The sequence below is a fragment of the Coturnix japonica genome, chromosome 4 (genome assembly GCF_001577835.2).
Source record: "Coturnix japonica isolate 7356 chromosome 4, Coturnix japonica 2.1, whole genome shotgun sequence".
In the NCBI taxonomy this organism is placed as follows: Eukaryota; Metazoa; Chordata; class Aves; order Galliformes; family Phasianidae; genus Coturnix; species Coturnix japonica.
Window position 1 is genome coordinate 1,522,777 of NC_029519.1, and position 23,052 is coordinate 1,545,828.

Here is a 23,052-nt window from a genome sequence, read left to right on the forward strand (position 1 = left end):
GCTCAGTCCAAACAGCACAACCGGACACAAGCAGTGCTCCCAGTCATCTCCTCTGGTTAAAGGATCGATTTTTATTAAAAGGAGTTTAAAACAAAAAACGCCATGAACTGCGATGGCTCAGCAGCCTCTGATATCCATCACATAAACAAAGGAAGCAGGACGGGCTGGGGGCACAAAGCACCGTGCCCGCCTGCAAGCACCCACCGCCCCACTGCAGACAGGGACGCTCCCCCTGAACAACGTGGGCAGTTTCGGTGTCCGTATCCTGCTGCTCAGCACCCCACTGCCCACACTGTGCCGTGAGCCCCTCCACAACCGTCTGAGTGATGCCACTGCACAGAAGGGCCGAGCAAGGCAGCAGCAGAGCCCACATCACAGCCCACAGCACTGAGAGCAACCTGTCTGAGGAGTGAACCGGTCAGAGTGGTGTGTGTGAGACGAGACACAGCTGTGGTACCCTTAGGGCCATAGCAGGAGGCTTCAGACAGGCTCCCGGTGCAGCTCACAGAGCACAGCTGTGGCCCAGAAGGTGCTCACTCCAGGGCTCAGTGACGGCTGGAATCTCTGGTGGATCCACGCTCCCTGTGCTTGGAATGGGGCTCTCTGCTGCTGCTCTCCCGCCGGTGCCTGGATCTGCTTCCCTCAGAACACTCTTCTCGCCAGCTGCTGTGTCCCTCACCCTTCCTGCTGACCTCTCCTCTCTCTTCCCGTGAGCTGTTCTGCCCTCTGTGTTCCTGGGAGCTCTTTTCCCCTCTCCTCCCCGACGACCTTTGGTGTCTCTGCTCTTCCTCATCTCGCTGCGTCCTGCTCACGTGTTTCCTCTCAGACTCACTGCAGGACTGCTGACCCCCACCAGCAGCATATCGCTCGTAGCCAGGATCTTCCTTCTCCTTTTTAATCTTGATTCTCGGATGTGCCTCTTCGGCAGGTGCTGCTCTCTTTGCAGCCTGAGAGCTCTGCTTTTGCCGTTCATGTTTATTCTTCTCTTTATCTGAAACAAAAAGGTCATCCTTAGAGATGGACAGTCCTGCAAGCATCATCCCCACCAGTTCTGCTACAGAGCACCAGAGCTCTGTAGAGAAAGGCTTTATTGGAGCCTTTCTTCTCCCTGTCCCCCACTGTCCTGCCCCCTCCCCCTTGCAACATCCCTGCAGCCCAGCCCAACTCCTTTTCTCCAGGAAGAGTGCCACTATAACCTGCAAAATAAGGATCTCCAGAGGCAGGGGGTGAATGATCATAGATAAATACTGGCAGTGTGACGCAGATCACAGAGGATAAGCCTGGACATTCGGGTTGCATCTGTTTTCAAGAGGATCCCTATCCCTGCTGTACGCTGAGCTAAGAGTCCCTGTAGCCCACACAGATCCTCCCACCCAGGGCAAAGATGGGCAGAAATGCATTTCACCTTTTTGCTTTTGGGCTGGCGTGTCTTCATCCTCCAAGGAGGAATCTGACGACGTATGAGGTGGTGTTTTCACTCCGCAGCCCTTTGCATGGAGGGCTTTTGTGACATCATCTAAATCATCGGAGTCCTTGGGAGTCCGGTAGTTGGCCACGTGGTCCACTCGGATCGTCCTGCCTTTGATCTAGGACAGGAGTCAGGTAGTCAGCAAAGCGTGTGCTGTGGGGCCAGCAGCCGATGGAGCTTCTCTCTGATGTGCTCTGAGCGCTCCAGGAGCTGCTGCAGCCACACAGCTCCATCACTCACCTTGATCCCATTGAAGTTATCAACAGCAAGCACGGTGCTCCTCTGATCCTCATAGCACAAAAAGCAAAACCCTTTGGACTTCCCAGTCTTCTTATCCCGCACCAGATTAATGTTCACCACCTCCCCGTACCTGGAACACACCATCAGCAGCCACAGAGCAGGGCTGGAGGGGCACAGCAAGATGGGGATGGAGCAGGTAGGAACTTACTGCGAGAACACACAGATGACGTCCCCCTCTGTCAGCTGGTAGGGCAGCCCGCCTGCGGGGGGAGACAGGGCAGCGATGGAGGCCCAGCACGGAGCCCAGCACGGAGCCCAGCATGGAGCCCAGCACGGAGCCCAGCACAGGGCCTACCACAGCCCTGCTCTCTCCTCCCTCCCCGTCCCCCCATCGCGGCCTACACGTACCGATGAAGACCCACGCGCTGTCCTTGTACTCGGCGTGCCACGACACCGCCTCGCTCACGCCCAGCTCCGCCTCCCGCGCGTTCAGCTCGTTGATCAGCTTCACTTTGGTCAGCGGGCTGGGGGCGATGCACTCCGTTAGCACCGTTAGCACCGGCCGGTCGCACACCCCCCCCTCACCCAGCCCCCATCCAAACCTACTTCATGGCGGCGGCGGCGCGCACTGCGCATGCGCCCCCCTTACCCCCCCGCCTCCGCCCCCGCCCCGGCCGCGCATGCGCGCCAAGCAAAGCAACGAGTCCGAGGGCTCCGCACAGCTTTATTGGTCGGCGCTCAGCACGGACACGCGCTTTTACCGTGGGCGTCACGTGACGGCTCTAGCTTCTGCGCCCGGCCCGGCCGCTTCTCCATGTCGCGATAGAGCAGCGACTTCTGCGCCTTGAGCCGGCAGGCCAGGCACATGAAGATGGACTCCACGTTCTGGCTCTCTTTAGGGTCCTTGGCCGAGGTTTCGAACAACAGCATGTTGTGAGCGTCGGCGAATTTGAGAGCCATGCCGGACGGCACCTGGATCAGGTCCTTCAAGTCACACTTGTTCCCCACCAGCACTTTGGGGACCAGGGGGGACACGGCGTGAACGTTGCACTCCTCGATCCACATCTTGAGGTTGGTGAAGGACGCCATCTTGGTGACGTCGTACACGAAGACCACGGCGTGCACGTTGCGGTAGTAGTGCTCCACCATGCTCTTCCGGAACCGCTCCTGCCCGGCCGTGTCCCACACCTGCACCTATGGGGCACAACACGGCGTGAGCAGCCATTGCTGCTGCAGGATGCTGTGCTGCTGCTCTGCTCATTGCTGTGCTACAGGGGTGAAAGGCCCCAGCCCGGTGACTTACCTGCCCCATGTTGGTGTACCCAGCCATCATCCCTGTCAAACTGCACACAGCACTGCTCGTGTCAGAACAGACTAACACACCAACCCACCTAATGCTGTGCTGTATGAGGACACTGAAATGATGCTCTGTATCCACAAAGGAGGCAGGGCAAAGAGAGCGGCGTTCCTGCATGGAGCTCTGTCTGGGGGAGGAACCAGGCAAACAATAAGGATTAAAGAGCCGAGAGCCATGGAGACAGGGCAGTGTGCAGCTCCAGCCTGATCAGGGAGAGTAAATGGAAGGTGCCCTCTGCAGACAGATGGGAGTCTCATGTTTGCAGGCTTAGGCCCTTCTGGAGGCCTTCAGCCATTCCAGTGTATGCTGGAGGGGCAACACAGCACAGCTTAAAGCGTGAGATTCCAACTTCAAAACTCAAGTGATAGAAGAGCCAGCGAGGGAAGCTGCTACGCTGGGCCAGCTTCAGCAGGGCAGCTGTGAAGGTAAAGCCAACTCATTAACCAAGAGGTGGCTCTGAAAGAGTCCTGTGGGTCAAGGACCTATAGGAAAATGGGACCAAAGAAAGCTACCCAATACTGATGTGCCTCCACCTCTGAGCTGCCCATGTGAACAAAGAGGAAGTCAAGCAAAAATACCAAGAGGTACAAAGAGGAAGTACAGGGAAGGTGGAAGGTGAGACAAGTGACTTGAGAGGAGTACAGACACAATGTCAGAGCACACGGGGAGGTGGTTTAGAAAGAAATACAGCTGGCACTATATGTGACAAGAGATGTTAAAGGCACCAGGAATGGCTTTTCCAAGTCTATAGGGGACAAAAAGAAGGCTAGGGACACATGAATATAGCTTCTGACACCTGTCAAGATCCCCACAGAAAAACTGATACAGCCTGGGCTGGACGAGCAATGAAGTGCATTACAAACTGGCTGGACGGTCAAACCCAGAGGGTGTTCTTCAGTGATCAGCAGGGTGTGTGCCTGTTCCTGTTCAACGTCTTCACTGACAATCTGGATGATGAAGTGCATCCTCAGCCAGCCTAGAGGTGGCGAGCTGGGAGGAGTGGCAGATACACCAGAGGGACGTGCTGCCATCTAGAGGGACCTGGGCAGGCTGGAGAAATGGGCTCAGAAACCTGAAGTTTGACAGCCCTAAGACACCGTGCAGACACACAGCTGCAAGAGGACCTGGGGGGTCCTGGTGGGCACTGAGATGAACGTGAGCCAGCAGTGTGCCCATTCTACAGAACTGGCTAATGATGTCCCAGGCTGCATTAGACAAAGTAGGTCCAGGGAGGAGATACTTCCCCTCTAGTTGGTGAGGCTATACCTGGACCCAGCACTCCAGGTCTAGGCTGCCCAGTACAAGAAAGAAATGGAGATAAAAAGGGCCTTGAAATGATGAAGGCACTGGAGCAGCCCTCACATGACAGGCTGAGAGCTGGGACTCTTCAGCATAAAGAAGGCTGAGGGCTTATCTCATAAATACCTGAACAGAGGGTGCAAAGAAGCCAGGCTCTTTTCAGTGATCCCCAGCGATAACACAAGAGGCATGGACACAAACCAACACATTGGGAAGCACTTATTTTCTGTGTGGGTGACAAAGCAGTGGCACAGTTTGCCCACGGGAGCTTCAGAATCCTCCTCCTTGGAGATGTTCACAAGCCACTTGGATGTGGTCCTGGGCAACCTGCTGTGGGTGGCCTTGCTTGAACAGGGGGGTCAGCCCAGGTAGCCTCCAGAGGCCCCTTCTGGCTGTGAGTCTGGCTCTATAAGAAGTCCTGCTTGCTCTTGTAAATAATGCCTTGAAGCCTGGAACTGGCGATTTCTAAGTCAGTGTTTTTTATACTAACTACTCTGGGCTGTGACAGCGCCTGGCCCAGAATCACTCAGTGTGGAAAAGTGCTGGAACAAAGAGATACTGCTCATTCATTTCCATGCCTGTTTATCCCACACTGTCTGACTCTGGGCACAGCAGGAGCAGGAGGGTATATATCACACTTCTCACCTCCCCACTTGGATGCACGGTCCCAGAGGAAGGTGCAATTTGCTGCGCTGCCTCCCAATCCTGCCTGCTGCAGCACAAATCACATCCAAGAAGTAGAAAGCTTGACAACCATTACAAGCTGGTGGCAGCAAGGCAGGCTTCATGCCAGCCTGCAGTACGGCTTACAACAACACAGATACATGCTGTTGAGTGGAACTGGGGAAGGCACGGGCAGAAACGAACACCTCTCCCTTCTAGAGAGGGGGAGAGAGGGAGATTCACTGACAGTTTTAAAGCATAACTGAAGTTCTTATCAACAAACATTAGCTCTCATTGTGATCAGCCCTTCAACTTTGATCCCCCATTTGTCAGAACAGCAGTATTTGCCCCCTCCCTGTCAGTGGCGCAGAGCGCTGCTTGTTCTGATCCATGTCACTGTTCTGAGCTAATACACTTCTTACAGCTGTGACACTGGTCTGTACAGAGCAAATCAGCCTTGTTCTAGTTTGAAACTGCATCCTCCTACAGCTTGCTGACACCAGATCTGAGTGTTAAATCACAGCTGTCAAGCCCCCTGACACCAGGTAGCGTGAGCCCCGACCTTGCAGCGAGCCCCTGCATCCACCTGCTCCATGTCACAGCGCTGTCTGAGCACAGCTCCAGCAGCTTCAGCCCAGATGCGCTGCTCCGGCCCAGCTGATGGAGCTGGCGGCTCTCAGCACCCAGCTACGCCGGATGCCGGCAGCGTTCCGCTCCGCACCATCGCTTCAAACCCCCCGCAGACTCAAGCCATCATCAAAGAGCAGCAGCGACACGGTCGGAAGATGCCTCCGCAAATGAGAAACCTTCCCCGGTTCCCCTCCCTCGGGCTGGGATCCGAACGGCCCCCGGGAGGCAGCCGGCGTGCGGGCAGCCCGCGGGCGGTGCGAGGCCGGGACCGGCCGCCTCCGGACCCCGATGCGATCCGCCCTCCGGGGCCGCCGCGGCCCACCTTGATGCGCTCCCCCTCGATCTCCACCGTCTTCTCCCTGAAGTCCACGCCGATGGTGGCCTCGGTCTTATCGGGGAAGGTGCCCCCGCAGAAGCGGAAGGTCAGGCACGTCTTGCCCACGTTGGAGTCCCCGATGACGATGATCTTGAAGATGCGGGTCTGCACGTAGGGCTCCAGGGAGGAATCCGGGCCCGGCGGCCGCCCTCCTCCCGCCGCCATCCCGCACCGCCGCACCGCACACACAAAGGCGGCGGCTGCGGCGGGCGGAGCGGATCAGGTGGTCGGGCGCAGGAAGGATGCGATGCGGGTCCGCCCCGCGCAGCGGCCCCGCCCCGCAAAGCCCCGCACGTCTCCACGCAGGTCGCAGCCCCCAGATCCGCCCCGCCGCCGTCAGCATCACAGAGGGCAAAGACTGCAGCTCCTGTCCCCATCCTTCGTGGGGACACCTCTGGCCGTGCCGACACGGGGGCTACGGGAGCGTGCAGCCTGAAGCACGCACACCGGGGGGAGGCAGAATGGGAGCAAGAGGCATCGGGTCAACTGCACAGTGCCCAGGGAGAAGTTCTGCTGGGCAGGTGAGAGCAACTGGCTTTCTTGGGTGATGTGAGACAGATGGGCAATGTGCTACAGTGTGGGGAGAAAAGTGTAACAGAACCCCACAGGAGAAGCAGCCTCCTCAGCCCTTCCCTCTATAGAGACCCCCAGCGCTCCTGCTGGCCCTGATAACGCAGCACAGACAGCTCCAGAAGAGGTCACAGCCCCCCAGAGCTGCACACAACTGGGCTTGGTAAGAAATGAAGGAGCCTAAGGCTGGGAACAACCTCCCGGGGTCCCCCGGCAGTCCCAGCTGTCCCAGGACAACAGCATGTAGCTGCCTGCTCCTGGCAATACCGAAAGGACAGAAAGAAGGTGAAATAAACCACACAGCAGGCAGAAAAGGCTCACAAAGACCCGTCCTGAAACACATGGATTCTCTCCCCTTCTGATTTTGTTCATGTCTGCAGGTGTCAGCTGAATGGGGCCGCCCACCTGACTAGCACACCACTCTGCCTCATTGTACTGCCCCCACTCCAAACAACAGGAATACAGAAGAGATCCTCCACATCAAGGCTACATCAGCTGATCTGAGGGTTTGGCTCACAAAGGAAGCTCAGCTGATGGACTCAACAGCATCCACTTGGGCTAAACCCCAGAGGTGTTACCAGGACACAATTTCCAACCACCTCCAGCTGTCTCAGCATAGCCAAAAACCTCCACAGCAAAGTCAAAGGGACACAAGGACACTGGCTGCAAGTTGCTGCTCAGCCCTCCCCTGTGTGAACCCCTTCCTTGGGGACAGCTGGATCCCTCCTGAGACTCAGCCTGAATGTGAGCCTGCTCTGAGCAACACAGCTACTGGAAATGCTGACCGCAGCTCTGTAAGTAATGCCACCACTCCCTGAGTGGGAGCACAACCAAATAAACAATATGATTTGCCCACAGCCTTAGGGTTGTTTTTAAGTGGAAGGTTTGTTTCTACCTGTCAGCTGCAATCTCCTCTCCTGCAGGAGCTCTGACACTGTTGCCATGTGCATCCCAGCTTGCCTGTCTCCACGCAGTCTGATGCAGGCACGGTCCCAGCACTGGGAACAAAGCAGTGGCCAAAACACCCACCTCAACCACAGGCAGAGCTTCTACATTTCTGATACTGTGACTTCCCAGCAATTCCTCTTTGTCATGGCATTACATCAGTTTCAAACCTGCTGTTCTGCTTTTCCTACTCCGAATTCACTCAAACCACTGCTGCTTGTCCCAGATGTTGTGTTTTCTCAGGTGGTGATGAGAGGGATTCCCAGAACAAGCAAGCAGGGGGACCTGACCTGCTCCTCAAATCACAAAACGCAAAGTAAAGGAGGCCAGGGTGGAAGATGCAATTAGATACAACAAGAGGGCTTCGAGGCTGTGTAGGAATAATGCCCTGTTTTACATGGACAGATATTTTGCTTCAGCCCTCTTACATTATTAAAGCACACTGGAAAACAAAGAAGCAATATTCAAACCCTAGGCTGTGCCTTCAGTTCATTCTCTGCTCCCAGGTAAGCTGCAGGGCTGTTCCTCCAAGGATGTTACTCCAGATGCTTTCTTAGCCCTCTGGCTGTGCACACAACCAGTATGCGTGCCTGCTTTCCAATCAGGGCAAATACCTCTGCCAGTCTCCTAGACAGGACTGGACCGCACATCACAGACCTCAGTCTCAGGGCTCTGAGCTCAGCTCAGTGTGTTTTATCCACTTTGTATCACCACCAAGAGATGGGAGGAAAATGCTCTGATAAAACTGATGTTTTCTGGGAGTTCCTGTAGGTTTTACAGAAGCTATTTGTCAGACACTAAAGCTTCTTGTTCTCTATCTGATGCTGACTTGACTTCTCTAGTCTGTGAAACAAGATGCCAGTGTCAGGTCCAAGCTGTCTCCCTTCAAAGGGACACGGCTTCCCATTGTAGCGTGGCAGAAATGTCAAACTTGAGATCTTTCTCTCTTCTGGCTCAACAGCCAGCCTGGAAAGTAACTTGTCTGCGATGTGTGGGATCACTGGCTGCAAGAGAGTCCCATAGACCCGCAGACATTCCAGAGTGACATGGATGATGGTGTCAAGCCACATCTTCTCTGTGGGGTCTTTTCTGTCAAGTTTCCAAGGCCTGTGTCTCTGGAAGAAACCATTGGTCTGCCTTACACACAGGGCAATGCATTCCAATGCCTTGTAGATCTGGAAATCTTCAAAATAACTAGCTACTTGCAGAGGCAGAGAAGCCACAGACACCACAAGCTCATAGTCTTCAGCAGCAGCCCTACCCAAGGCTTCTGTCTCCCTGTAATCTACAACCTTAGGAAAACAAGTCTCTGAGAAACACGGGTAAGTGTTGCTGGGGTTAATGCCAGGGGCCGTTGACCGATTCAGCAGTCCCCCAAGTGCATCTGCCAGTTCTGAATTCAAAACCTTAACAACCTTCTCATCGTAATAGTCACAATCCCTCTCGGGTACACCCTGCCTTAGCAGGAAGTACCGAAATCCATCTACTGTGTATCGTTCATTACAAGCAAAGGGATCAATCACGTTGCCCAAGCTTTTGGACATCTTTTGCCCACGGACAGTCCAGTGGGAGTGCACAAATATTCGCTCAGGAGGGGACAGCCCTGCTGCCATCAGCAGTGCTGGCCAGTAGACAGCATGAAATTTGAGGATGTCCTTGCCCACCACATGGTGCACAGCAGGCCACCACTCACCGTGAGTCTCGGGGTAGCCCAAAACACTCAAATAATTCACTAAGGCATCTACCCATACATAAATAGTTTGCGTTGAGTCACTGGGGACAGGGATACCCCACTGCAACCGGCTTCTCTCACGTGAGATGGACAAGTCTGGCAAGTCCTCCACCAGCCAGCAAAGCACACGCTGGTAGAAAGGCTCGGGGGAAATGGCACGTGGGTTGTTACGAAGCCACTTCTGCAGCGGGTCCTGGAATGCAGACAGCTTGAACATGTAATTCTCCTCTTTGGTCCAGTGCACCTGAGAACCCAGGAGAGAAAAAAATTAGAGCTCGAATGCTCTGCAAATGGTTTCACAGTTTGCACACAGCACACTCAGCATTGAGCTTCTCTTTACCCTAAACTCAACAATTTCACTGAAACAACTTGATTCAACAACTTGTAATCATCCTCAGGGTTCCGAAGCCTACTGCCACTATTTTAGATCTAAGGCTGCTTTCTTTGCCATAAAACTAATCTCCTTCCTCAACCACATTGTGTGCTTTACCAAGACACACTACTTTCCAGCCTCTCTCTCTCTCTGTGTGAGCCAACATTCATATGCCCCAGTCCTGAACAAATACTAAAAGAGCGTCATCTCTGCTTAGCTTTGAAGCATGATTATCTGCCACAGTTGAGTGAAATCATCCAACTCCTGACACTGTATATAAAAATACAGTTGTAGAGACACTCTAGGTCAGGTACCCACACTCCTGCTCCTGGTTCCAATGCCGTTCAATGGTGAGACTTGCAAGAAACAGCTCAGTCATGAACAGCTTTATTCTTCTTGTCATCCAGCTTCTTTCATCCCCACTTTAAAATACTGTTTCCAAGCCCTTGAAACCAGCAGGAGCAGAACCCCTTCCACGCCACATGGCTGAAATCTGCATCTGATGCTTGGGGTTTGGGATCCCATTGGCAGCAATCTCCCATATAACCAAACACAGCAGTGAGACACAGAAAAAATGCTTTGAAATCAAGGCAAGTCTCAGCTGACAAGAATCACAGAGCACTACACACAGTGTTTTTTTCTAGAGCAAAGTAATGTGTGCAGTGCTCACACAGAACATTCTAAACTTGGTCAGCAAAGCATGGGTGCTGTTACCTCATGGCCAGACTCCATGGACACCTTGTGTATGTTGCCCTGAGCATCCACCCTCTCTGTGAGCTGGCTTTCAGGCAGGAAGCCCTCCTCTGCTGTGCAGTACCAGCCCTCATAGGAGCCTTTGTAGAGAGCCCCACGCTCCTGCAGGGCAGCCCAGAAGTGACACACAGCTTGGCAGTGACGGGGCTCGCTGGTGCGAATGAAGTCAGTGAAGGAGATGGCTGCCTGAGTGAAGGCCTGGTGGAACAGTGCTGAGATCCGTGCACAGAGCTCCGGGGGTGACGTTCCCGCTGCAGCTGCGGCCTGTTGGATCTTCAGCCCGTGTTCATCAGTCCCTGAAAAGCCAGAGATGGTCACGGGGAGGTGATGTGGAACAGTGATGTGGAACAGTGATGTGGAACAGTGATGCCCCTGCTGGGACACGAGGCCTGGGGAAACAGGGACAGCCCCAAGGACACGAGGGCTGGGGATCTGCCCTAAGAATCACCACGGCTGGACAAGCCCAATAAGGCCTCCAAGCCCAATTCCAACCCATCCCTTCTCACTGACCTCTGGAATACACCTCCCGGTGTGCTGACCCCCATGTCCCCGTGCAGCTGTGCCGGTTCATCGCCGCTCTTTATGAGAGCAATTGTTTTTCCCATTATCCAACCTGAACTTGAGAATTAGCCCCAGGAACAGACACAGCCCCCAGGATCCCGCAAGGCCCGAGAGGAGCCGAGCAGGGACGGCTCAGCGCCGCGCTCCCTCACTCACCTGTGGACAGGCGGCCCGGCCCGGCGCCCCGCAGGCCGCGGTGGCGGTGCAACGCGTCGGCCAGCAGAGCAGAGTAGAGGTGCCCGATGTGGGGCGGCCCGTTAGCGTAGAAGATGGGCGTGGAGAGCAGCAGGCGGCGGCCGGGCCCGGCGGTGGAGGAGGCGCGGCGCAACGGCGGCGGGAGGAGGAGAGCAGGCCGCGGCATGGCGAGGGGGAACCATAGAGACGGCGGAACCATTGAGACGGCGAGACAGAGCGGCCGCGCGCGAGGGCAGATGGGACGAGGACGCGACAGCCAATGAGGAGCCGGCGTGCGGGAGGCCGCGCGTGCGCCGTGCGGGCGGCGGGGGCGGTGCGAGGTCGGCCCGGGAGCGGCGCCATGTCGTGCTGCCGCCTGGCCGCCATCAGAGCGCTGCGCTCCGTGCAGCAGGGCCGGGCCGCCACAGGTGAGCGGGGACCGGGCGGGACCGGCTGTGTGAGAGCGCCTGCTGCCCGGGGGGCCTGAGGGAGCGACCCCAGCACGGCCTGAAGGCTCACGGGACCCAGTGCTGCCGGCTGAGGCCTCTCGCTGTACATAATGTGCATCAGCGGAGCCGTCTCTGCTGGCAGAGGCTGTGCAGCTGTAACGCGGCTGCCGGTGCCCCTGTACGTGCAGGTGCTGGAGCACAGCCCTGCGGCACGGAGCACTGCGGGATGCTCCACTGCGCTGCGCATCTGCCCCGTGGCTATTCTTGCTGTTAATGTCTTTAATTACGTTGTGATATTTGGTACCCGCAGCAGCTTGGAGCCGTTTGTTTTGGCAGAGTAATTCATTGCAGTCGCTCAGATGTGGTAAACAGGGCTTTGCAAACGGGCAGCTCATTTACTCGGCTTCAGAAACGACTTGGCCTCTAAAACATACCTTTGCATTGCTAATTGTGGTGCTTTTGTCTAAGCTGGGTCACCTTGTTGCAGTGCTGGAATGTTCCCATGCAGATGAGCAGACAAGTAGCTCTCCGTGCTGCACTCGGAGGCGAGGGCTGTGCTTCTGGTTCTGCCCTTGTGGGTTTATCAGCATTAGATGATGTGTGTGAGCAGGAAGGCGACTCACAGACAGAGCTGTCCTGGCAGATGGCTGGGGAAGCAGCTCTGCTATTCAGGAGGATATTCTCTTCTGAGTGTGAAAAGCTTCTTTGTGAAGCAGAACTGCACTGCAGTGTTGTGGGCATCCATTGCTATTGGCAGTCAGGGTGTAGCTGGCAGGAATGTTGTGCTAAATCCAAAGTGAAGGGCCAGAAGCTGTGGGCTCTGAGACCTGCTGCAAAAGTCTTTGTTTGCTTTTAATTTACCTCTCACTCATGGTCTGCTGAAAAGCTTGGTAGAAAAAAAAACATTGCTACTGTTAATAAGGAAATATTAAGTATTTGAAGTAGTCTCTTGAGAACTGCATGTTCCCAATGCCTGCTCTCCCTGCCCCAGTCCACACTGGAAATTAAAAGGTCAAGCTCAAGTGGATCATCAATTTTGAACATAGAAGGTAGTATAAATAATTAAGAAGTGTTAATATTCAGAGTTGCAAGGTGTTACTGTGTGTACCTCTAAGCAGTTGGGGCTCCCTTTGCTTTTTTGTTGTGTTTTTTTGACAAAACAAGTTAACTGAAAGCATATTATCCTCTGCCCAAGCTCTGTGTCATTGGGAGTCCTTAATACTCAACACTTCTCCCTCTGTTCTCTCATTGCTTGTCTTCACCTCCAGTTTTGCAGTGCCATCACCTGAGATACCCTTCCAGAGCACTGACATCTTCAGGTGTTCCTGGCAAACCTGGCAGCAACCTACTGCTGTACTTAATTGTGGGAGGAACAGTCACTGGGACAGGAGTTTATGTAAGATGCTTAAATAAATGTGCTTTCATTGGGGAGGGGGTGGAGGGAGGGTAGTGTCTTTATCTTAATTACTTTTGGTAACGAGCTCTTGCTTTCTGGTGTTTTTGATATGCTTCTGTTCCCTGGATATGCCTCTGTCTGTCTCAGTCCTCTTCCATGCCCTGCATTAAATTCCTTGGTGGTTCTTTGCATCTCTTTGTAATGCTAAAAAACACTTGATCATGGCAATGGGTAAGACGCACAGTGTCTATGGAATAGATGTCAGCTCCTCAGCCCAAAGACCAAATATATGCACAAAGCTTCATTGTTCATTGCTTGCTCATGGAAAGCAATCAGTCTGAGTCCTGTCCTAAGCAGGACAGATAGGTTTCTGAGTGCATTCCTCTTACAGCTGTGTACACATCCAGAGGTGCTTCTTAAACTCAGGTATATCTGGGTATGTTTGCTTTAATTGAAAGCAGATGCCTTTTCTGAGCAAGTAGGATAGACAAAAGCTTATAGGGAATAGAGGCAGAACGATGCCTTGATGCTGTAACACATACAAGGTAAACAGTCTTCTTGTCTGTCTCCAGGTATACAACACATTGAGGGAAAAGAAGGAGAGATTCACCAGCCGTGTCACAACAGTAACTACACGGTCCCAAGAAAAGGAACCGTCTTCTGGTGGGTACTTGCCTGCAGTTCTGGGTTTGGAGCAGTTTTTCATGAGTTGCTAACTTGAGGCATTCCAAACAAATAGAATGGAGCCTGCCTCAAAGCACAGTGGTAAAAGCAGGAGAGGCCTTGCTTTGGGCTGTCACCTCTTCCCAGCCTGGCAAAGGAGCAGCGCAGTTCCCAGCACAAAATCCTCAGTGCTGTGCCATGTCCCTGTTCCATTCAAGGAGTGATGTAGGGGGAGAAATGAGGACAGAGCAGTGAAGCTCTTGATAATTTCTTGCAGGCTGTATGTGGACCACAGGTCACTCACTGAAGGTCACGTAACTGTGCAGATCTAGCTTAGAGAAACCGTTTGCTGGAGTGTGGTACTTGGAGCTGTGCAGGGAGCAGGCCTCAGGAGAAGCAGGTTCTTAGTGAGATAGAAGGAAGGGAGGAGAATGTATTTGGAGTGCTGCCTGCCAAAGGAAGCCTGTATGTGAAAAAGGTCTGGTCACACACTGTTTTTTGCACGTGGACAGTTTTTCATGCTGTATTTGCAATCAGCTGTCTGATCTGTTTCCTGCAGCTCTAGGAGCTCGCCCTGACGTCCCATCTCATGTTCCTTTCTTGCTCATTGGTGGAGGAACTGCTGCTTTTGCTGCTGCCCGATCCATTCGGGCTCGTGACCCTGGTGCGCGGGTAAGGGATGCCCTGTTCTAGAAGAGATCTCTGTAAATGGCTGAATGCATTCTTGCTTCAGAGCCTATGTAATGTTTCTATGTTTGCCAGCACTGGTGTAGCTGACATGTCTGATGACTGCTTGTTTAAAGGTACTGATTGTGTCTGAAGATCCTGCACTGCCCTACATGCGTCCACCTCTCTCCAAAGAGCTGTGGTTTTCAGATGATCCTCACGTGACAGAAACTCTACGGTTCAAACAGTGGAATGGCAAAGAAAGGAGGTATGTGTCACTTGGGCAGGAAAGACAAAGAAGAGGGTCTATAAAGAAGCTGCTGATGATTAAAGTAGTCTTATGAGAGAACCACTGGAGAGCCCTGAAATGCTCAGAAGGCAGATCACCAGGTAGCACTGTGTTTGTGCTGAAGGCCCTGGGTGTGTGTGTATTTGTGTGTATTGTTGGTTGACTAATCCAAAAAGGAACAGAGCATTGCATGCTGTGGGCAGAATTTGTGTGGTGTTTGCACTGGGCCAGGTGACTACATTGTGCAGTTCAAAAAGCTGCAGATTCATGGAGTGTGGGTTTGCAGAGCTGTTACAGACGTGTCAGTCAAGCAACAGATCAGGCTGTAAGGCATGGTAGTTGTCAAGAAGAGTGCAGCTTAATATAAGTTAGCTCAATACTAAATTGAATTTGAGACTTGTGATTCCCTTAGATGTATGTGTAATGCTATAACACGATGGAAAGTACGATAATAATAGAGGGGCAAAATACTTTGACCAAAGCAAATGAGGATAAGCCCAAGTGCAGCAGTATAGAAACAAGGGGAAAAAACGTGCTTACCTTTAGAAGGTCTCCAGCATGCAGGGAACTCCAACAAGAGATGCCCTTACTTCCACTGCCAACCCTTAAATGAGGGCTGGGAAGAGGCATATCCTGACTCCATCCCTTTCATCCCTCAGATACACTGCATGCACCTGAGCTCCTCTGGGCTGGCCCTGCCTTCCCACCAGGTGTTCAATCACTGCTTCAAGCTCAACAGTGTTTTTGCTACAATATGCCACTAGTAGGAGAAATCCCGTGAAATAAGTTAATTGTAGAGGTGAGGATGGAGCCTTGCAGTTCAGAATGGAGCTCCTGGAACCTTGGATCCCACCGGATCCCTTTGGTATTCGTGACTGTATCTCTTTCTGATCTAAACACTAGAATGTAACAATGTGCAGCAACTAGTTCTTTGCTGTTTCTGAGGCTTGTTGTGGTTGCACACAGTTGTTTTCATGTCATTGGTGATTCCTGTATAGCTGGTACCAAAGAGTAACTGGAACACATCTGCTAATTGATCTCTTCCCAGTATATATTTCCAGCCACCGTCATTCTATGTGCAGGCTCGTGATTTGCCTTTTGTAGAGAATGGTGGAGTAGCAGTTCTCAGTGGCAAGAAGGTGAGTACTACATGTCTCGCTGTCGTTCTAATGTCATACAGTTCTTCCCAAGCAGAGCCTGTGTCTGAGCTGGAAATAAACAGCTGTAGATGGTGTTGTGGAGGTTGGCTGAGGAGAAGAATGTGGACAGTTTTCAGAAACGTGTATACAGTGAATCAGGGACTACCCTAATATTAAGGACAGCATGTGTGAAAGCAGGAGAAGCTATGAGGAGTAGTAGCTAAAGGTAAGAAGACAGTTTGTGTGTGGGATAAGAATATGTAGAGCTTAAAGACTGTGTGGCAAAATGGGAACTGAGCTGCATATGAGTTGGAAGGTGAGGTGAGTAGAATATCATCAAAGTAGTGGACTGCAGCATAAGTAAGAGCAGAGTACAGAGGCAGCAGAAAGGTGGAAAAGAGTTTATGGTTTCCTCAGTTCTTTATATCTTGCTAAAACAAAGAATGTAGTCTTCTCACTGCTGAATTGTTTCTTACATTCATATCCTGCGGTGATCAGTCCAATCTGTCATTGCTACCAAAAGAAACTGAATTCCTATTGCCAGTTCCCCCCTCCCTGAAAAATTACAGAGCATTTCAAAGGTGTGAAAATGGTGCTTCCAAGTATTCTTCTCTATTTGGTAGTCTGTGCAATCTGACTCAAGTAGGTGTCCTACAATGAGTGGAAGCCTGAGCTGCCCTGCTTGGTTTTCTTTGCAGGTTGTGCATATGGATGTGAGAGGCAACACTGTGAAACTCAATGATGGCACGCAGATATCCTATGATAAATGTCTAATTGCGACTGGTGAGACTTTTGTTCTGATCTCCTGTTCTTCATGTTGTGTCGGGCTTTTGATTTCAGTGGCATTAAGTGACAAGCTTCTGCCATGTGGCAGAGCAGTCACACGAAGGGCAATAATACAGACAAACGTGGTGGCGCTGGGTTTTTTACTTGCTTTGCATAAGCCAGCTTCTCTGGGACATTCAGAGTTTTACCCTGTGAAAAGCAGCAGGGAAGGAGGAAAAGGTGACTGCCCCAGCAGCTGGGTAAAGGCACTCCTCTATAGTCTGGGGTTTTCAAATCCTGCCTTTAGCAGCAGTAAGGAGAACACCCAGCTCTTAGCTTGGTAGAGCACCACTGCAGCATCCAGCACTAGCGGTTACATCCTTGTGTAGTTAATTTGGAACTGACTCTGCAGTCAGTGGAGCAAGGTGCATGGCATTAGGTTGATTGTGGGGGGTGTTTCTGTTGGCTTGTTTTAACTCAGACTGCAGACTTGTCCACTGCTTGCACTGAAGGTCTTCCATGGTGGAAACCAGAGGGCAAAAGAGAATAGAGCATACTGTAACAGCTTGAAAAGCTCAGTCCAGATGGGTGGTGGCTCTGCATTGCTGACATGGCCAGCAGTCACAAACATTTCTCTCTCCCTGTCTTCCCCCTCCTCCCTTCCACCCTGTCCTCAGGTGGTTCCCCAAGGAACCTGCCCGCCATCGAAAGGGCAGGAAAAGATGTACAACAACGGCTGACGCTGTTCCGAAAGGTAATCTACAGGCACTGCTAGACCTGGGGTGAGGCTGAGCTCATCAGAAACACTGCCAGCATTTTCAGCTTGTTAACTCTTCTGCATTGGGTCCAGGACAGCCTTGCCTTGACTACCAGCTCCCCTCAGCTGGTAACCAGGGATCCATTTGCTGTTTATTCTTTTCCCTGAGCAGGTGAATGGGATAAAGCCTGACCTCGCCCTCCCCCTTAGCCTGAAACATTCCTATCATAGACTGAAGTTTTAGCTGAGTGTTTGTGTTAGCTCTTGGGTTAGCTTAGGTAGTTTAGATACTCTAATGTCTTCTTCATGGCATTTCTTCACCTTCATCCTGCGCCTTAGGGGAAAGTGGGTGAAAGAATTGAAGTTAGTTGGCAGACTCCTAGTTTTTGTTGGAGGGATGCTTTTTGTTGACAAGCTCCACGTGTCTTGTAGGGTTTACAACAGACAGGGAGTTTCTTCCTTAGTCTGGTTCAGGGAATTAATTGAGGACAAGGAGCCCTGTGGGAATGTCGTGCCCTGCACTGGACTTGCCTTGGTCCAGTCACTGTCAGGTCTGCTGTGATCGGCTCAGCTGTGTAAGGGATGTGTAACAGAAATGTAATGGGGGACGTGGTGTTCTTACAGTACTGTGTGTGCTGTAACCTGGAGATTTCATTGCAATTTCCTCTTGACGTGTGGGAGAAAATGCTGAGATTGTGCAAGTTTTTCCCCATCACCAAACACTAGGAAGCCAGACAGTTTGGGTTTTCTCTTTCCTGTTTCTCTTTTTCTTTCTGTGCAATAGAGGAAGGAGAAACATGTCTCCCATTCTAAGTCAAGGAAAAGAGTTACTCTTATTTCAAAGGGGGAAATTGCAGCATTTTCCCACTGCCATTCCTGGTTTGAAATGGGAATAAATCTTCTTTCAGATTGAGGACTTCAAAAGTCTGGAGAAGATCTCAAGACAAGTCAAGTCCATCACAATTATTGGTGGTGGTTTTCTCGGCAGTGAGCTGGCCTGTGCCCTGGGAAGAAGAGGTAGGTGTGCTCCTGCAGGCAGCTTGCTTCAGCTGGCACCTTTAGAGAGGTGACGGGCACTGAATGCAATCAGCCTGACGTTACAAACCACCTTTTGATTCCACATCTGCTGAATTTTTGCACGGATTTGCTCTTTGCTTCCCTTTCAGCACAAACCAGAAACCTGGAGGTGATTCAGCTGTTTCCAGAGAACGGCAATATGGGCAAAGTCTTGCCTGAATATCTGAGCAACTGGACCACAGAGAAAGTCAGAAGAGGTGAAGCTGTGCTCCATTGCTCCTCCTCCTGCTTCACCTGAAATCTACCCATCCCTGTGCAAGCAGTTACGTTTCCTTTTTGTTTCCAGAGGGCGTTAATGTTATGCCTAATGCTGTGGTCAAGTCCGTCTCTGTCTCTGGGAATCGGCTGCTGATTAAACTGAAAGATGGCCGAAAGGTGAATCTGAATGCTAGGGATGGGGATGTTTGCAGGGCTGCTGAGAGAAACACAAGGATTGTTAGAAATTCTCCCCCAGGTGGAGACCGACCACATTGTGGCTGCAGTAGGGCTGGAGCCCAATGTGGAATTAGCAAAGTCTGCCGGACTGGAAGTGGATTCTGACTTCGGAGGGTTCAGGGTGAATGCAGAGCTGCAGGCACGCTCCAATATCTGGGTGGTGAGTAAACACAGCTTTCTTCCAGCTGCTTAGACCAACACAAAGTGCCTTGAATTCTGGGGGCTGGCATACCTAACTTAGGTGAATAGTGTAAAAAGTGGCAAGTAAGGAGACCCTTGGAGGCTGCACTACAACACATTGTGGTACTGTAGTAATGAATGTTTGTGCTCCTTAAGAGAGCATGGGGTAACTTAAAGGCAATGTGGGTTACTCTGTTGTGTGAGAGCCCTTTTGGTGGGGAGCTGAGGCTGATTCCTCTGAAAAAACACATACATAGAGCTGGTATAGCTTGGGAAATGGAAGAAGGCATGAATGAGTGGGGGCTGTCAGAACAACTTTATTTCAGTCATCTTTGTGCCAGTGCCTGTTGTCTTTTGTGCGTTAATTTGGGCTTTTGATGTCCGTGTTCAGCCATCACTGAATGAGTTGCTTCTTTCAGGCTGGGGATGCTGCCTGCTTCTATGATATCAAACTGGGTAGGAGACGTGTAGAGCACCACGATCACGCCGTTGTGAGTGGAAGACTGGCTGGAGAAAACATGACAGGAGCTGCGAAGCCTTACTGGCATCAGTCTATGTTCTGGTAATGCTGAGTACTTGTAACATTTCTTATTGGACCGTATTGGTGGGAGCTGTGACAGGACACACCTTGCAAAGTAATGAGTCTGCAGCAAGTACCTGGATCAGAAGCAGAGTTTCAGTTTGTTAAGCTGGTTTCTGCTCTGTCTTGATTCCTCCCTACACAACGCTGCCATCAGGATTTGGAATTGCTGTGAGTTTGTCATGCTGTTCCTACAAATGAGCTTTGTTGTTGTTAATCCCTAGGAGTGATCTGGGTCCTGATGTGGGCTATGAAGCAATCGGCCTCGTTGATAGTACTTTGCCAACAGTAGGGGTCTTTGCTAAAGCAACAGCAAAAGACACACCAAAATCTGCGACAGAGCAGTCAGGTAGGTTCGTGGCCTTCCTTGGGTGCTGCCTGCCTGCATGGAGGCTTTTGTGGCTGGCTCTGTGTGGCCACAGAGAGGATCTGGTCTCACTGTGAAGCTCTGTGGGAGTTCCACCTGTGTGCTTTATTCTAAACCAAACTTTAAGTGCTGGTTTTGATGTTAAAATGTGATAAAAACATAATGTTCCACTGAGGCAAAATGCAGCTTATTGACCATATTAGACATTAAGAGGGGAGGTTTAGATGAGGTACAAGGAAGAAACTCTTTCCTTGGGGGGAGATGAGGTACTGGCACAGGCTGTCCAGAGAAGTGATGTGTGCCCCATCCCTGGATGTGCTCAGGGCTGTCTGGGATGAGGCCTTGGGCAGCTTTTGCTGGACACAGCTTAAAAGAAAGCACACCTCAACCTTTTACAGAAGCCATCTGTCCGTCCTGCTTACCCCAGCACAGAGAGCTCCTCCTTTTGTCTGCACTGGCTGTTCGATGTCTCCCATCTTTCCCTTAGGGACAGGTATTCGATCAGAAAGTGAAACAGAAGCAGAAGCTTCAGAAGTTCCCGTATCTCCAAGCTCTTCACTAACGCCTCAAGTTCCAAAGGAAGGAGAAGATTATGGCAAAGGTGTCATTTTCTACCTCAGGGATAAAGTGGTGGTAGGAATTGTATTGTGGAACATCTTCAACAGGATGCCCATTGCTCGAAAGGTCAGTACAGGTTGAGTACACTGAAACAGTGGGGCTGTGGCATTCAGCTTGCTTAGATCCATGACTTTCGTGTGGAAAAATCAATCTACTAATAGATAATGAGGATAAATAAAGGCAGATATTATTCTAGCATGAATTTTACCAGTGTGATAAATGAGAGCAGCAGATATCGTCTTTCTGGACTTCATTAAGGGTTATGGCACTGGACCTCTCCTCACAAACAAACTGATGCAGCCGGGGCTGGGTGAGCAGTGAGGTGTGTTGCAAAGTGGCTGAAGGGCCCAGGCCAGAGGGTGGGGATCAGTGGTGCAAAGCGCTTGGGGGCAGTGACAGGCAGGGTACCCAGGGCTCAGCGTATCGCACCGTATCATTCATAGGATAGCCAGGTTTTAGTATAGGTTTTAGATAGGTTTTAATGCATGCTTCCTTCTTTCAGATAATCAAAGACGGGGAGGCGCACGCTGATCTCAATGAAGTAGCAAAGCTTTTCAACATCCATGAAGACTAAACTCAAGAATCATCGCCATAGGAGTGAGTAGGGCTGCGTTCATCCCTTCACTTGGGAGAATTTGCTCTGAGCACTTGTGAACATTTCCATCATCTTGAATTCTAACATTTCACCAATAAAATCAGATTCTTCTAAGTTAAGTGCCTCCTTCCTGCACTGCACTTTGGCAGGGCAGGATGCAGTCTGCTGCTGCTGTTAGTATTTCCCTCTTAACAGCAGTGGAGAAGCCTGCAGAGGTGTTTGTTTTCTCCCAGCAGCTGACAGGTATAACCTGCTCCCAGCAGGCTGGATGGAGACCCTCCGGCTCCCTTCTCATCCTTCTGTCTGTGGTTTGAGTCAGGTCCTGTTTTTACTCATATTCATGGCATCATGTTGGACAAGTGTGGAACCTCACGGCGGTGTTGGGATGGGAGCACTGAAATGAGCCATCTACCCTCTCCATTTTTGAGGCTGTCCTTTGCTGCTCTGTTGTTCCCCTATGAGCGATGCCACGTGCGGTGCTTTACCCCCTCAGTGTGGTGGGGCTCAGCCCAGGCTTTCCTTCCAGTCCTGCACTGTTAGGGCATTCCTGCCCCCCTTGATCTCCTGTTTTACAGTCTGATCAGCAACCAGACAGAAGCAATGGAGAACCTCACTGGTTCTGATGCTGAAGGCACACCCAGACAATGCTTTCATTACAGGGATTGGAATGGGCAACACTTTCCCATAGGCCTGCAGTGCATTTAGGTGCCAGCCTAACAGTGTCTTGCAGGCAGCTCAGGAGTTCCTCCAGTATTTTCTCTAGGCCTCTGGGACGGAACCAGGGAACCACCAGCCTGGACTCAACCAAGTATGAAGGGCAGCACATGTCCAGTGTCTGCAGCCATGGAGAGCTTGGAGAAAATCAAAGTGAGAAGCAAGAAATGTTATTACTTCAGGCTGGGCTTGTTCACATGAGATACCCAGCTTCCCTCTCAGAGTTCTCTGCTTTGGCACAGAGTAATTTGGTAATTTTTGGAACAAATACTTAAATGGGGGGTGGTTCCTAAAATGGGGGTGAGGGTCTTTAAAATGGGGAGGGGTCTTAAATGGGGGTGAAAGTTCTTAAATATGGAAGGGGGGGTTAAAATGGGGGAACCCTATAATGGAGGGGATTGTTAAAATAAGGTGGATAGATAAAATGTGGGGGGTCATTAAATTGGGGGGGGGCTGTAAATGGGGAGTCAATGCCATAAAGGACCTGGAAGAGGCAGGTTGGGGAGGGTTGTCCTTAAATAAGGGGGGGGTCCTTAAATGTGGGGCGGTCCATAAAATGGCATGTAGTTCTTAAGTTGTGGGGGAACCAATAATGCGTGGAGGTGGTTAAAATGGAAAGGTCCTTTAAAAGAAGGGTGCATTTAAATGGGCGGGGGGGGCTTTAAAATGAGAGGAGTCCTTTAAATTGGGGGGGATCCATATAAATGTGTAGGGGTCGATTAATGTGGGGGGGACCATAGAATGGGGGGGTTTTAAAAGGGGGGGATGTTGAAAATTAGAGGAGTCCTTTATTTCTTAAGATGGGGGGCGGTCCACTAAAATGGGGGCGGTAGTGCCCTTAAATTGAGGGGCGAACCAATAAGACTGGGTGGGGGGTGTAGGCGTTTTTTGGCGGTGGGTGTTTTGTTCTTTATTTTTCTTTTGTGGGGGGCTCTTTCACCTTTAGTTCTCTTTTTATTTTTTTTTTTTGGTTTTTTCTTTAACACCATTTTTCTTTTTATTTTTATTTTTTTTTTTTTCCTGTTTTCCTTTCCTCTTTTGTTTTTTTTTTTTTATCTTTATTTTTTTTTTTTTTTTTGCTGGTTTACAGTGCGTTTTTTCTGGTGTTGCTTTGTTGGTTTTGTATCCTCACCCCCGAACTTTCTATTATTTGTTTTTTTTTTCTTTTTATCTTTTTTGTTTTTTTACTTTGTTTTTTTTTTAAAATGTTTCTGTTCTTTC

General features: G+C 51.1%; 4 protein-coding genes across 5 annotated transcripts; 1 reads left to right on the forward strand and 3 right to left on the reverse strand.

The window, feature by feature from the left end:
* Positions 1–37: 37 nt before the first annotated feature.
* RBMX2 (RNA binding motif protein X-linked 2) lies at positions 38–2,368 on the reverse strand. The gene is made up of 6 exons (XM_015860001.1): positions 2,315–2,368; positions 2,117–2,232; positions 1,917–1,968; positions 1,709–1,838; positions 1,406–1,586; positions 38–991 (listed from the first exon to the last, which is right to left on the reverse strand). Exons 1-6 carry the CDS (start codon positions 2,317–2,319, stop codon positions 546–548), a joined length of 930 nt encoding a protein of 309 aa, XP_015715487.1. The 5' UTR covers positions 2,320–2,368; the 3' UTR covers positions 38–545.
* Positions 2,369–2,412: 44 nt separating this feature from the next.
* On the reverse strand, positions 2,413–7,492 carry RAB33A (RAB33A, member RAS oncogene family). The gene is made up of 2 exons (XM_015860004.2): positions 5,980–7,492; positions 2,413–2,902 (listed from the first exon to the last, which is right to left on the reverse strand). Exons 1-2 carry the CDS (start codon positions 6,196–6,198, stop codon positions 2,447–2,449), a joined length of 675 nt encoding a protein of 224 aa, XP_015715490.1. The 5' UTR covers positions 6,199–7,492; the 3' UTR covers positions 2,413–2,446.
* A 419-nt stretch (positions 7,493–7,911) lies between these two features.
* On the reverse strand, positions 7,912–11,395 carry MARS2 (methionyl-tRNA synthetase 2, mitochondrial). Its single transcript, XM_015859999.2, has 3 exons — positions 11,124–11,395; positions 10,368–10,702; positions 7,912–9,524 (listed from the first exon to the last, which is right to left on the reverse strand). The coding sequence occupies exons 1-3, from the start codon at positions 11,359–11,361 to the stop codon at positions 8,346–8,348; spliced, it is 1,752 nt and encodes a 583-aa protein (XP_015715485.1). The 5' UTR covers positions 11,362–11,395; the 3' UTR covers positions 7,912–8,345.
* Positions 11,396–11,462: 67 nt separating this feature from the next.
* AIFM1 (apoptosis inducing factor mitochondria associated 1) lies at positions 11,463–21,231 on the forward strand. Of its 2 annotated transcripts, XM_015859998.1 has the most exons (16): positions 11,463–11,569; positions 12,859–12,986; positions 13,559–13,649; positions 14,209–14,321; positions 14,453–14,583; positions 15,653–15,743; positions 16,442–16,526; positions 17,186–17,262; positions 18,174–18,282; positions 18,432–18,539; positions 18,629–18,717; positions 18,797–18,937; positions 19,377–19,519; positions 19,762–19,886; positions 20,392–20,588; positions 21,025–21,231. In XM_015859998.1, the coding sequence occupies exons 1-16, from the start codon at positions 11,503–11,505 to the stop codon at positions 21,094–21,096; spliced, it is 1,767 nt and encodes a 588-aa protein (XP_015715484.1). In that variant the 5' UTR covers positions 11,463–11,502; the 3' UTR covers positions 21,097–21,231. The 2 variants fall into 2 exon arrangements, with proteins under 2 accessions (XP_015715484.1, XP_032300308.1); XM_032444417.1 differs by lacking the exons at positions 11,463–11,569; positions 12,859–12,986; positions 13,559–13,649; ... (1 more) ...; positions 14,453–14,583; positions 15,653–15,743 and adding an exon at positions 15,799–15,969.
* The last annotated feature ends 1,821 nt before the right edge of the window (positions 21,232–23,052 follow it).

Excerpts from the sequence above, each read along its gene's own strand:
- RBMX2 (XM_015860001.1), bottom strand. Across the intron at positions 1,587-1,708 it reads ATAACTTCAATGGGATCAAG|ATCAAAGGCAGGACGATCCG; the intron begins GTGAGTGATGGA and ends CTCCTGTCCTAG. Across the intron at positions 992-1,405 it reads GCCAGCCCAAAAGCAAAAAG|ATAAAGAGAAGAATAAACAT; the intron begins GTGAAATGCATT and ends TTTTTGTTTCAG.
- RAB33A (XM_015860004.2), bottom strand. The coding sequence starts at position 6,198 with ATGGCGGCGGGAGGAGGGCGGCCGCCGGGCCCGGATTCCTCCCTGGAG. Across the intron at positions 2,903-5,979 it reads TCGAGGGGGAGCGCATCAAG|GTGCAGGTGTGGGACACGGC; the intron begins GTGGGCCGCGGC and ends TGTGCCCCATAG.
- MARS2 (XM_015859999.2), bottom strand. The coding sequence starts at position 11,361 with ATGGTTCCGCCGTCTCTATGGTTCCCCCTCGCCATGCCGCGGCCTGCT. Across the intron at positions 10,703-11,123 it reads GCCGGGCCGCCTGTCCACAG|GGACTGATGAACACGGGCTG; the intron begins GTGAGTGAGGGA and ends CTGGCTTTTCAG. Across the intron at positions 9,525-10,367 it reads CCATGGAGTCTGGCCATGAG|GTGCACTGGACCAAAGAGGA; the intron begins GTAACAGCACCC and ends CTGGGTTCTCAG.
- AIFM1 (XM_015859998.1), top strand. The coding sequence starts at position 11,503 with ATGTCGTGCTGCCGCCTGGCCGCCATCAGAGCGCTGCGCTCCGTGCAG. Across the intron at positions 19,520-19,761 it reads TGGCATCAGTCTATGTTCTG|GAGTGATCTGGGTCCTGATG; the intron begins GTAATGCTGAGT and ends GTTAATCCCTAG. Across the intron at positions 20,589-21,024 it reads GGATGCCCATTGCTCGAAAG|ATAATCAAAGACGGGGAGGC; the intron begins GTCAGTACAGGT and ends TCCTTCTTTCAG.